The sequence below is a fragment of the Athene cunicularia genome, assembly GCF_003259725.1.
Source record: "Athene cunicularia isolate RWA chromosome Z unlocalized genomic scaffold, athCun1 chrZ_part2, whole genome shotgun sequence".
In the NCBI taxonomy this organism is placed as follows: Eukaryota; Metazoa; Chordata; class Aves; order Strigiformes; family Strigidae; genus Athene; species Athene cunicularia.
The window spans coordinates 6,214,770-6,227,971 of record NW_020799143.1 but is presented as its reverse complement, the minus strand read 5'-3'; the positions used below and the strand labels follow the sequence as shown (position 1 = coordinate 6,227,971).

The 13,202-nt window shown below is 39.4% G+C and overlaps 1 protein-coding gene across 5 annotated transcripts in view; it reads right to left on the bottom strand.

The window, feature by feature from the left end:
- Positions 1-13,202, bottom strand: part of MEGF10 (multiple EGF like domains 10) — a 97,823-nt gene that overhangs the window by 4,238 nt on the left and 80,383 nt on the right. For 3 of the 5 annotated variants that reach the window (XM_026866306.1, XM_026866307.1, XM_026866308.1), the window contains exons 16-23: positions 13,007-13,135; positions 9,123-9,251; positions 7,407-7,535; positions 4,701-4,829; positions 3,942-4,178; positions 2,516-2,643; positions 2,223-2,346; positions 219-263 (exon numbers count right to left, since the gene is read on the bottom strand). In XM_026866306.1, the coding sequence (XP_026722107.1) occupies positions 219-263; positions 2,223-2,346; positions 2,516-2,643; positions 3,942-4,178; positions 4,701-4,829; positions 7,407-7,535; positions 9,123-9,251; positions 13,007-13,135 (1,050 nt within the window). Of the gene's footprint in view, positions 1-218; positions 264-2,222; positions 2,347-2,515; positions 2,644-3,941; positions 4,179-4,700; positions 4,830-7,406; positions 7,536-9,122; positions 9,252-13,006; positions 13,136-13,202 lie in introns of those variants that run through there. The other 2 variants (XM_026866309.1, XR_003400147.1) reach the window with 2 other exon arrangements.

The following is a 13,202-nucleotide window of genomic DNA, read 5'->3' as shown; positions in this document are numbered from 1 at the left end:
GTTTGGGGGGGTGGGGGGGTGTTGGTGGTTTTGTTTTAGACCCTTCCCTCAAAAAAGAAAAAAAAAAGTAAACCAACTTCATTCATTGATTCAATGTCTAGGAATAATTTAGTCTAAAATTATTTTATATTCTCTTCACAAAGAAACAAAAGATAATTGAGAAGAGTAAACTGAATGTCTATGTCATTTCATTTAAATGCATCAGAAAATAACCTTACCTTTCAGGGACTTTCCCAAATATCCCCTGTCAAGTCCAAAAGCACCTAAGAAAAACGATATAAAAACCACAGTAGTTTTAAAATCAAAGAAAAGTGATTAGATAACAGCTGCTAAAGCCTTAAGATTTGATTTGGGACTAATGGCTACCTTAGCAGAATAATTCTTTTATAAGCACTGTGAAACTTCCCGGCATGGGGTTACAGAAGCATTGTTACTATTTGTTTGCACACTTTCAAACAGTAGCTTCCCAAACAGAGAAGGTGGTTAAGGTCATAAGGGAACCTCATATATGTCACAGGGCATTATGCTTCCCCCAGTTACTCTTGAATGAGTCTAATAACTGCTGTTTGATTAAAGCATATTTTTTGTTTGGATAAATTGTTTTGACCAGAAAGGCATCCCATCTTGACCTGAAAATCTGAGAGTATGCAAAGTTTACCCCAATTCTTGGTACTGTGCTTGCACAGTTAATGACTCCCATTGTGTTGTCCAGGGTCACTCTCTTCCAGTCCCTTCTGCTGCAGGAATGGCCTAAATACCTAGCACCTAAGTCTACACCTTTGCAATTATGTGCTAGCAACAGATTTCTCTCAATATAAACATAGGTAATCAGCAATGCCTGACAACTGTCTTCAGAGGCCTGTCACTTACCTGCTTACTAATCCATTCAGATAGCTTTGATTGATATTATGGAGTGCTAATTTTTTAATCAGATTGTACTGTGATACAATGCTAGAAGCCTTACAAAAGACTAAAATCATTTAACCTATATAGTATCTCTATAAACAAAATTCATCGTTTCCAAGGACTAAGTCATATTTCTTGAACAGACCTAAACCAATTAATTTTATTCCTACCCTGTTTTTATTTATCAGATCTCGTGTCAGCTGTTCTGTTGTTTTCACCAAGACTAATGCCTACTAGAGATATCCTAGTAATCCCATTTGATCTTCTAGAAACAGATATAACATCAGCATTCATCCAGTCCTCTAGATCTCCCTGTTAATCAAGATCTACTGCAGTGGATTAACCACAGCCAATATCTCTTAAGAGTCTTAAGTGCCAGTACAAATGGTCTTAAGAAAATGTGAAGTTGAACACTAAAGCATTATGACTGAAACCCATTTTCTAAGAAAACTCAGGTCTGAGCCTGAGTTAGACAAAGACTGGGGATGCGCAGGAAGAAACTGCTGCATACTGTTGTTCCGATTCTCAGAATCTGATACCGATAAGGACAAAAAATGAAGGTAATTAAAGTATCCGAATTATACTAGTACTGAAAGTCCCTTTTAAGGCTTTCACTGGTCAGAGAGGTAATCAGTGCAATCCAGTCTTTTTTTGGAATGCAGGAGACTGGGTAAGGACGGTAAGACAGCAAAGATATCATAAAGCAGGATAAAGCAACTCTCACCACTTCTTGGGCATTTTTCTCCTTAAGGAAAATGCTCTGTCTTTTAGCAAAGAGGAGGTTTAGCTGGGAAGACGCCCCTAGAATTTACATCTGAAGCAGCTCAGTGATGAGAAACTACTTTTTAGAGCACCGATTCCATTTGGTGTGGATTTAAAAAAAGAAAAGGATATGCAAGCTCTCATTTATTTAATAAGAATATGCAATTTTGCCAAAGTAGACCCTTATTGTACAATACCCAACCAATTGTTTTAAACTAATTCATAGTTTAAAACTATTAGTTTCACTGAATGAAACTAATTAGTATGCAAATCTTTTAATAAAATAGTACGAGACATTTTGCATATCATGTCTGCACTAGGCATCAAACTGATTAACTGTTCCTCACAAGGATTCACTCTTTCATCTCCAGGGGGGTACTGCCTTAAAGGAAGGTCAGACCCGTAACTCTGAACCTCACACACAGTCTAACAAGCCTGGTACTACCCTGAGTGGAGAACCAGGAAAACAAACATCCCTGCTTTCTAATCCATCCCAAACAGAATGAATAGCATTCACAGTCTCCTCCTTTTTTTTTTCTTTTTTTTTTGGTTACCAAGCTCATTGAGGTAGCCACCATGTTTCCAGTCTGCAGGCAGTGTTCCTGTGTAGTCCATGACAGTTCCTCGTTTTCCAGATTGCACATTTTTAAGGTTCACAAACAGCTGATTGTTTTTTGCCTGTTTCACAGAAAGACAGGTAACAGAAACTGAAACTGATGGGAAGTTGCTAAATTTCCAGATTATAATCAGGGAAAGCAAAAATAAACCAAATAGGAAACATTAGGGAACAAAGTAAAATAAAACAAACGCTAATTTACACAGAAGCATCCAGATTTTTATGCTTTACCTTTGCTAGGGTCAGTCTGTCGATGTTGTTGACGTGAGGTGGGGTAGTACATTGAGTTAGAGTATGATAACTAGGGTTAGAGAAATAGTGACTGTTAGCATTTCCACCATTACTGTGAGGGATGGTTTCTGAAAAGAAAAAGAAAGGGAAATAGACAACTAAATATAATATAGTAATTCTTTCACAGGTTATGTTTTTGACAGTGTTGCACTGATTTGAGAATCTGATTTAGAGTTTCTCAAAAAAAAATCTAAAAATCTTGCATTCATTTAAAGAAATTAAGAGATATGGAGCAGTAACTGACTAGTCACATCCTCACTTTCAGCAAAGAGCATTCAAAAGTGTCACTTGCTAATGTCTCTTTCTGCTGTGGTCTCTTGCCCTCTCTTGCCTCTGTAGTCATAGCATTGTCCTAGTTATAGACACTTTTACCATCAAGTTCACAGCGATGTTTTCTGGTGCTGCAAGAGCACCATCACCTTTGCCATCAGCTATCACTCCAACAACTATTTCTGCTGGTTTCTTTGCCTGCTGCCCTTCTTAATAGCTGTGTGCAAAAGACAGCTTTGCCTGGTTTCATGTACCCATTGCATCCCAACTCACATGCACTTTCATAGGTCGAAAACTCCTGTTTTGTTTCAAGAGCATTGTTCCTTCATCTCACCTGTTTCAAATTCCAGCCACTCTGCTATCTGCTTCTCTACAGAACCTTGCCACAGCTAGTGTGAAATTCTGATTTTCTACAGTTACTGAGGTCTTTCTGTATTCAAGTTGTTGGCATTAAATTTAAAGTCTCAGGAGAAACTGCATTTTGCCACACTTTCCAATTCTGTTTAAAAATAGGCACAGAGGAATAGGAATGCCCATACTTCCACTGTTCAATGCAGAAAAACATTTGAGGGTGCAAAATGTTTCACAGTGAGATGCATGGTCACTTTTTCATAACAGTGAACACGTTTTAGCAGGGTAAACCACCTTCACAGTATCAAAAGCAGTGATTAAAAGACCATAATGCAGAACAAACTAAGCAGCTATGGATGCTGGAGCAGCATCCTTCTGAACTTGGGTGAACTGTCTCTGACAGCTGAACGGTAAGCACCCAACTCTACCATCACATCCCACTGGTCTCATGTACCCAGTGCACAGACAGCACCACTGTCTGTGTGGTCTCAGGGACTGCTCTCCTGTGAAAGGCAGTTGAGAGCAGTGTGTCAGTCATCTTCTTACCAGGCACAACTGTAGAAGACAGCCTTTTCAAAATCAAGTATGTTTCTGCCCACCACAGCCCTCACTAATGTGAAAAGGTGAAATCGGCACATTCAAGCCCTGCTAGGGACAGATCTGAACCCCTTCAGAGCTTGGCTAAAAAAGCACAAAGTCATAAGATGGAAAAAAAAAAACCCAAACTGTTCTAAATGTTACTTACCTGAAATGGTATAATCTGCATTGATGACCCTCATAGCGGGGGTATAGGTCACTGAGGGCATATTTGTTTCTTTTCCTTTCTGCTTATGTCTGTAAATGATGAACAGCACTAGCAGGAAAAGGACAACCAGGACAAGAATGATGATGCCTGCTATAGCTCCTATCTGGTAAGAGTCAGCAGGGATGACAGTACTGGTACGACTTAAACTGTTCAAGTTTCCCACTATAATTACACCAGCTGAAATACAAGAAGAAATTCAAATATGTGGCATAAATTCAGAAGTTTATGTGTCAGGAGCAGAAGACAATATTTCCCTTCTAAATTTTGCTGCTAATTTAACTTATTTAATAATGCCAAATCGGAACTATGTCAGAAACAAATATGAAGACAATCCTAGCCTTAAGAAAAAGCACAAATCTTCTTCACAGAAAGAGATACTTTCATGGAGTTGAAAAAGTAAGGACATTCTTTAGGCAAGAGCAAAGAGCAGGTAAAGCACATGCTCTATCAGCAGCTTTGGACAGCACAGCACTGTAAAACATTTCATGCAATCTACATTTGAGTGCTTTGCCCCAATAAACTATCACTATCTAATGCTTACAAAATCTACACAACATAAATAATTTAATAGAATGGACTACTTAAAACACACATGCCTTGTCAGATTAACTTAATGAATGATACAGAGATAACATTGAATAGGTTAATCCAAGTTTTATATAAAACAATTACAATAATTTTATTGCATCTAGGCTTTACCTTGATCACACCTGGCACCTTTCCAGCCTGGGCTGCAGTAACATGTTCCCGTGATGTGGTCACAGGTTGAGTTGTTCAGACAGTCACATATCTGCCGACATCCATACCCATACGTACCTTGAGGACACTCTACAAAAAAATTAGTGCAAATAAAAATCAGACATAGTCAGGACTTCTTAAATGTTTTGCTGTTAAAGATCTACAGCACCATAAATGCTACCATTTGTTCCTAAACCCACACGATTTCGTACATGGCCAGCAGATGGCAATGTGTCATTAGTGGTAGATATCTATGGAAAAGATTTTCTTAAGAAGTCCTCTCCCTGTATGTGTATATATATATATATATGTGTGTGTGTGTGTGTATGTATGTGAAGGAAAGAAGAGGCAAAGAAGGAAATTGTATTTCGGAGTGATTTTCCTTTACCTGTAATTTTGCTGCCACTAAGGCAGTTAAATTAGGAAGGAAAAAAAAAAAAACAAAAACAAACCCAAAACAGAAAAGATTAAAAGGGTAGAAGCCAGTGAAGAAATGGACAAAATGTGAACAAGGTGCCAGTTCCACACCAGAATGTCAGGACTCCCAGGTTACTCAGATCCCCGTGCTTGAAAAATCACATAACCACATGAATGGAGCTAGACATCTGCCTGGTGTCATGTCATATGACAGATATGCTGACATGGTAAAAGAGCAAAAGCTAAAAGCTGTTAAGAATGAGACGAATATACACTATGCATTTATATAAAAATGGTCCTAGGCTGCTTGTAGCATACTTTGCTATTGTAATGTATACATTGAGAAACCATCTACAGTACAAAAAATGCTAAATTATGAAAAATAAGCTAATTGGAAGAGTTTTACATGTGTTTTTTATCTCCCAGAATTATTTGCATAAATTACAGAGCAAACTGTCTCCTACACTGTGTAATTATCATGGTAGAGAATTATCCTACACTGATAAAAATTATTTCTTTTACAGTGCCACCTCTGTTACTGTGTGGCTTGTTACATTATTGTAGTTCTGATGGTTTGAGGAAGTGTGGCATTCTTCACCTTCTGAGACACAATTTTCTGAAATCTCTCAGGAGTTTGTGACTATATTAATTTGGTTTTGGTTTTAAAAAGAATATAACTCATTTTTATGTACTATGTATTTACAAGATAATGTAACAAAATAGGTGCCAGAGAAATGTTCTTTGAAGTCTTGATAAATCAGACTCATGCAGAATGTCATGCTTATATGCCTTCTCCTTCTCTTGGTTACATTCAATAAAACAAGATCACAGCTACTGAAGTCAATGGCTGGGCAAAAGCCATCATGCCATAATATATTTAGTCATTTTGAAATCTAGATTGGAATGAAAAGTCAGTATTTTAAACTGATGTTCAAATTCAGAAGTACCAAAACATGTAGTTCAGTATTTTTAAATCATTATTATAAAACTATAGTATAAACCAGAAAATTTGTAAAACATAATAATAGTTAGATTTGCCAAAGTATTCAAAATTAATTCTTGATACCACAACATCAAGAGAGGATCTTAAAAAGCTTATCTTTTCCTAAATATTATCGCTCTTTTGAAATGACACACTGAAATCATCAGAGTAGAAAAAGAAAACATAAATTGCTAATAATTACATGTTGCCTATTACTGTTTCACTGAAATAAATATATTCTTCTAAACCATTCAGATTGTGTTGCAACTGTATTTTTCTTAGGGAAATAAAATCCACTTCCAAATTTTTAATGGTTCTACCATAGATGTTCTTTAGCCTTAAAAACATAACTCCTTTTGCAGCTGGGGCTGCACCCACTGCTGAGGGAATAAAGTGTGTCTGTAGGGATGGTAACCTCCCCCCCTTCTGTCACTGTGCTGCCAAGTGTGACACATGCCATCTTGGCCACTGCACAACACATCCAGATGCAGCTAAATCAGTCCTGGTTATGGGTAGTAAGTAGTGTCCTCCAAACATCAAAAGCAAAGCCTTGTGCACAACGCTGATGCCAAAGACAGGTTTAAAGCTCCACAACAGTGGGTTGAATGGATTGCTTTCCACTGAAGCATAATGCATGAAGTGTGGGAGCACCACTAGTGTTAGCAGAAGTTGGGACTAACAATTCTGTGCCTATGAGCCTGATTATTTTTAATGTTGTACAACAGTATACCACCACTGATATCAGTGGTGTTCATTCTTGATTTTCTTGCATAAAGAATCACACACATATGAAAACAGAATGCCATCTCTCACACTTTTATAATCCAGTTGTATTGTAAAACCACATTGCAAAGATTAATTTTATCTACTAGGACTGATGTGGTAAAAAACTTCCTTAGTTTTCTAACTATTAGTTTTCATTGTGGTTTATGCTAATGACAATTACTTGGATTCATTTGTTACTTTTACATGACACAGTTGTGGGGTTTTTCAGCATCATGTCCAAAGCAACTAGAATGTTGTACAGATGCCTCTTATGTGTAGACACAAATTGAAAGAAACAGCCATCACAATCCTGATCAGTCTGAACAACTAACTGCGGGATTTTGTCTGTGTGGAAAAAGCCTAGGTCCAACTCCTGAAGCTCTTTCTCCATCAGAATTCCCACTGAAGCCAAGAGGCTGTATCACAACAGCAACCAAAACAATGGAGTCAGCTCAGGGTTTAGTATTTGCTATCAGGCACAAACAATTCCCATCCCTACTCACTCTGCTGGCAGTGCTTCCCCATGAACCCTGTGCGGCACGTGCACTGCCCACTGATGTGGTCGCAGTCAGCTCCGTTCTGACATTGGCATACCAATGCACAGTCCTTCCCATAAAACCCTAGAGGACATCCTGGAATACAAGGAGGGGGAGGGGAAAAGGAGTGAAACAACTGCTCTAGAAATAAAATACAAATACTCTGGTCAAGTGTGTTATTGAAAAGTCATTTCTGTAGCCCTGGTACTCAGCATGGCATCCTATAACCGTTAGGCAAAAACTACATAAAAATGAGGTTGAGAAATTGTCTGGACAGCAGATGTTGAGAAAAAGGCAGCAAGAACGGATCCTTGAAGAAATGGGTTTAAGAAGATATCTGAAGGATGAGAAAGAGTGAGGGTAGTTTGTGAACCACAGCAGGGAGTCTGTTCAGTGATGTATGAACCTTTGGACATATCTTCTGCACAGTTGATGTTGAAGCATAAAAAAATTAAAATAATACCATATTGTACCTCAGCTCCTCACCAAGATACCACTTCAGTATGAACAGGACGTATCACCACAAAGAGATCATTATTCACCAGCAGGAAGCAAAATAACCATGATAGGTGACAGCTGAACCAGTATAGTGAATGTCTTACAGAGCTGCATCCATACGGCCCTATAATATATCTGTTACTTCCTGCCACTATGACGTTATTCACTTGAAAAAGAAGAGTTCTGATTTTATGAAAAACATGTAAATACTGAATGCAAAACACGTTTAGCAGTCTTATTTTTCTTGAGTTCAAAGATAATGGCTATGCCCAGATTACAGACAGTGGGGGTGTCTGGATTAGAAATAAACCAATTGAAACTGTAATACGATAAAGGTAAGAAGCCAACTTTATCAATATCTATCTCTAAGAAATGTTTATTTCTCAATAAATACCATATGCCTACACCCAGTCAGTGCACAGCTTGTATTTTTATTTTAATGAAAAGCTCTTGGAAAAAAAAAATCATTAACCTGTTAATTACATGAATAAAATTCCAAACCAAATTATAACATTACAGTCTAGTGACGTTACGTTTCTCATTTCCAAATAAAGTAGCTTCTATGTCAGTGTCTGAATTACAGGTGCTGAGCTAGAGCTCTTGCAATTGCCCCCCTGAGGTAGCAATTAACAGATAGAAAATGTACTATATGGTCACTTTGCAGTCACAACAGGGACTGTGCCTCAGTGACCACGGACACAGCTAAGATAGAAGCTATTCTCATGGCTTTAGTCAGCTCTGTGTTACCTTACAATCTTGGTTGTTGGGTCCCTGCTGCTAGAGTACTCCTTGGGGTGGTTTCAAAGAGAGAAGGAATTACATGGTAGCGTCATCCCACTCTGTGGGGAATGCCTGCAGAGCTGACACCACCCATGCTTCAAACTGCAGCCATAACCACACATCTGCAGTGGCAGCTTGTGAATGTCAGAGTCATTCCTTCTGCATTCAGAGCCAGAAGTTGTCTTACTCTGAAGGCCAGCAAAATGGGAGCCCAAATGTAGTGCCCAGCACTCTCAGTGCTTACACAGGGGCCTCCCCTGCAACCATGGAGGTAACGTGTTGCACCTTCTGGATCAAAAAAGGTCCAACAGCATGGGAAGAAATCAATGATTAAAGCGTGAAAGTACTGAAGGAAAACTCTGTCAGTGATTTTTAGACTAAGAATGGGTAACAAAAGTCACTTACTTTGTGTACAATACAGGCCAGTCCATCCTGGGGTACATTTGCACTCCCCATCATAGGCACTGCAGTAAGCTCCATTATGGCAGTTGCACGTGTGGATGCAGTTTGGTCCCCAGTGGGAAGGTGGGCAAGCTAAAACAACTCAGAGCAATTAATGAATCTCAAATGACCAAGATCCTTGATACTCATGAATAGAGCTACTTGCATTCACATATGAGCACCACTTTGGTTATCTTTTGTTTTTTTGCTGTTTTCCTTTTAAATACATTTTTGGGGCAGCTTCAATTCTGAGTAAATAGCCACAGATTGTTTTGTTCTTTAACTTAGGAATCATTTTACTCTAAATACAAAAGTGCTGAAAAAGACTGAAGGTGTGGAAGAAAATAGTGATACATACTTGATACTTAGTAACCAGGACACACAAAGCATCTTTCTCTTAGAGAAAAACCATGTAAGAATAGAAAGACAAATAGAATCTTACTAACTGCTTTAAGAAAATGTCATCGTGAATGAATTTGATACTGTGTACTGCCATTACAACAGTGAAATGGTTCCAAAATGCTAGTTACTATTCAGAGACAGCAAAAGATCATCACAGAATCCTAGAATGGTTTGGGTTGGAAGGGACATTAAAGATCATCTAGTTCCACCCCCCCTGCCATGGGCAGGGACACCTTTCACTAGACCAGGTTGCTCAAAGGCCCGTCCAGCCTGGCCTCGAATACTGCCAGGGAGGGAGGGGGCAGCCACAACTTCTCTGGGCAACCCGTTCCTGTGTCTCACCACCCTCACATAAAGATTATGTCTTGTATCTAAGCTAGATCTACTCTCCTTCAGTTTAAAACTATTTCCCCTTGTCCTATCACCACCTTCCCCAATAAAGAGTCCCTCCCCATCTTTTCTGTAGGCCCCTTTTAAGTACTAGAAGGCTGCTATAAGGTCTCCCCAGAGCTGAACAGCCCCAAGTCTCTCATCCTGTCCTCATAGCAGAAGTGCTCCTCTGAATTCGCTCAAGCAGCTCAATGTCCTCCTTATGATGGGGACCCCAGAGCTGTGCTCCAGGTGGGGTCTCAAAAGAGCAGAGTATAGGGGCAGAATCACCTCCCTTGACCTGCTGACCATGGTTCTCTGGATGCAGCCCAGGACATAGTTGGCTTTCTGCACCGCAGACGCACATTACTGGCTCACAGTTAGTTTTCCATCCACTAACACTCCCAAGTTCCTTCTCCGCACATCACCCAGCCCATGTTTGGGCTTGGGATTGCCCTGACCCATGTGCAGGACCTTGCACTTTGCCTTGCTGAGCTTCATGAGGTTTGCACGGCTCCACCTCTCAAGCCTGTCAGCGTCTCTCTGGATGGCATGTCCCTTCCCTGCAGCATGCTGATCACACCACTCAGGTGGGTGTCATCGGCAAACTTGCTGAGGGTGCGCTCAATCCCACCGCCCATATCACCAACAAAGACAATAAACAGTACCAGTCCCCACACCGACCCCTGAGGTACCCCCCTCATCACTGCTTTCCACTTGGACATCAAGCCGTTGACCAACAGCTCCTTGCGTGCAACCATCCAGCCAATCCACCAAGTGGTTCATCCATCAAATCCATTTTCTTCATGTCACAATATCACTAAGTGCAGAGGGCACTGTAAGAATAGCCCCTTTCTATTGATTCGGATTCACATCTTGGGGTCTTTGTTTCTTTTAGTAAAGAGATGCATCATTTAAGAATAGTTTTGTGGAAGTACAGCACAAGTATTTCATAGGAGACAAGACACAGGTCAGACATGGAAGCCTTAGCTCTATTCCTTTGTAAATTTAAAGAGGGCTGATAACTTCATGTTGTTTACTGATTTGTTGTCCAGAGACCTGTCTGAGAGCAATAAGAACTCTTGAATCCTTTAAGTATTTGCATAATGACTCATCTATGTGTGGGCTGTATTTTTGAAAAGCATTACCTTTGCCCAAATTTCACTTCATTAATATGCTGTGTTCTATTGAAATAAAAGTATTGTTTGGTTTTTTGTTGTTTCCACTTCAGTTGTGCCTTATAATAATTTTTATTATAGTTTTGTGTTTGAAATTAGTGGTCAACTAAGAAGGAATGTAAATCACATTCAGAGGAAAGGTCAGAAGCTTCAAAAAGGTCGCTAGTTCCAAAAGAAATTAATGGAATCATTATTTTCCATGTGAACGAAAGGCCTTTATACAAAGCAAATAAACTTCCTCTGTTACAGTCCATGAGCACAGCCTCAATAGACACTTCCATTCATATTGCTGGCCCCATTTTCTTGTTATTGATTCAGTGAGTAAGTCCCTCCTCCTCCTAAATACCCCTCTTCTGCTACGCTCCCAACTACCTACTTATTTTACCATAAAAACAGGGGCCTTTGTTGCTACTGGCTTCCACAGCAATAGGCCCAAGATTTATTTTGGTATCATATTGAGTTGTGCATGCTAATCACTTTGCAGAATTTAGCCAGCAAAGTTTTTTTTCCAAACTGACCAGATGTTACATTGCACTGGTACAGAGCCAGTTAACCTAGACCAGTCAAATCGTAAATTATATAAAGCAATGAGGCATGTTATTAGCAAGTGCACCTCCCTGGAAACCCCAGCAGAGTGTCTTTTGAATTTTGACATATCAGGGTCTGGTGCAGATTCTTTTATTCATAAAAATGGGTTGACTGAAATTTTGGCATGCATGTGTTCCAGACTGTATGGATTTTGGTACCTTACGGAACTGGGTAAGATTCTGGTGAGAATTTTACTTTATTCATTTATTTATTTATTTCCTGTCATTAGTAATTTGCATAGACCCAGCAAGGCATCTGGAGAATGCCTAACTGTTTAATAAAACTCTGCGGGACACATGCAAATTAGTGCCTAGCCCTCCTCCTTTTTAAGTCAGTAACGAAGTCTTCACTGTGTTTAGCACACCAAGACAGTACTCAGTGAGGTAGAATTACAATAAAAATGGGTATCTGTGAAACATTTATAAAAGGAAGAAAGAGAAATCCATCAGAAAGTTATAAGCACTTAAGAAAGTAATACTGAAAAAGCTCGTAACAAAATGTTCAAACGTTTAACAAAAATGTGGATGGTGTTGCAGCCAGAGCACCAGCTTCTATGAGAGAAAATCTTGTCTTTGTTCTGAGCCTTGCCAGTAGCTCTTTATGGAACTGTAGCAAGACAAAACACCCCGTATTTCAGTGCCTCAGCTCCTTATCTGTAAAATAGTACCTCTGTTATTCATAAGACTGTCCTGAGGATACAGGCCCTGGCACGTTCACAACACTACTGTGATAAGACTAAATAATTACAGACAAGTAGACAACAGATCAAGAACCCTCTCTGCAGTGCAAGATTCATCAACTCACAGACTTTTTCATGTTGGGAGAGACCTCCAGCATCACCTAGTCAAAGGATCTGCAACAATGATAATTTCACAACCTCTTTCAGGCTGGAGACTTCAGAGCTCCTCTGGACAGCTGCTGAGCTTGACCACTTTCACAATAAGGAATTTTTAACTTGTATCTAGTAAAAGTCATCCTTGCTGCAAACTGTGACCACTGCCTCTTGTCTTTTCACAGGGCACTTCTGAAACAAGTCTGATCCAGCTTCTCTACAACTCTTCTTTGGGCCATGGAAGACTGAAAAGTGATTGCTCCTGTGGTATGCTCCAGCCCACTTACTAGAAAAATCATAGTGCAGATGTGTTTCTGATAGTGCCGATGAAATGCAGAAAAGTTTAGGACCTCTTCCTTATATACTGTGAAGTCCTTATTTCTGACTTAGACAATGTTTCTTTAGCAAAAAGTAGAGAATTTAAATAGCCAAACCCTGATTAATTGTTTTAAAAAGAAAGGGAAAAAGCAGGTACTTACGCTGAGAGCAGTCACTACCAATCCAGCCAGGGTAACACTGACAGGATCTATCAATAGGATTACATGTTCCATTATTGGTGCAGGTGCATATTCCAATGCAGTTCTTGCCGAATCTGCCACTGGGACATACTGAGAACAAGTTGTCAGAGTTAGAACTCCTTGGAATCAGAACAAGATTGTATTTTCTTTATTTCAA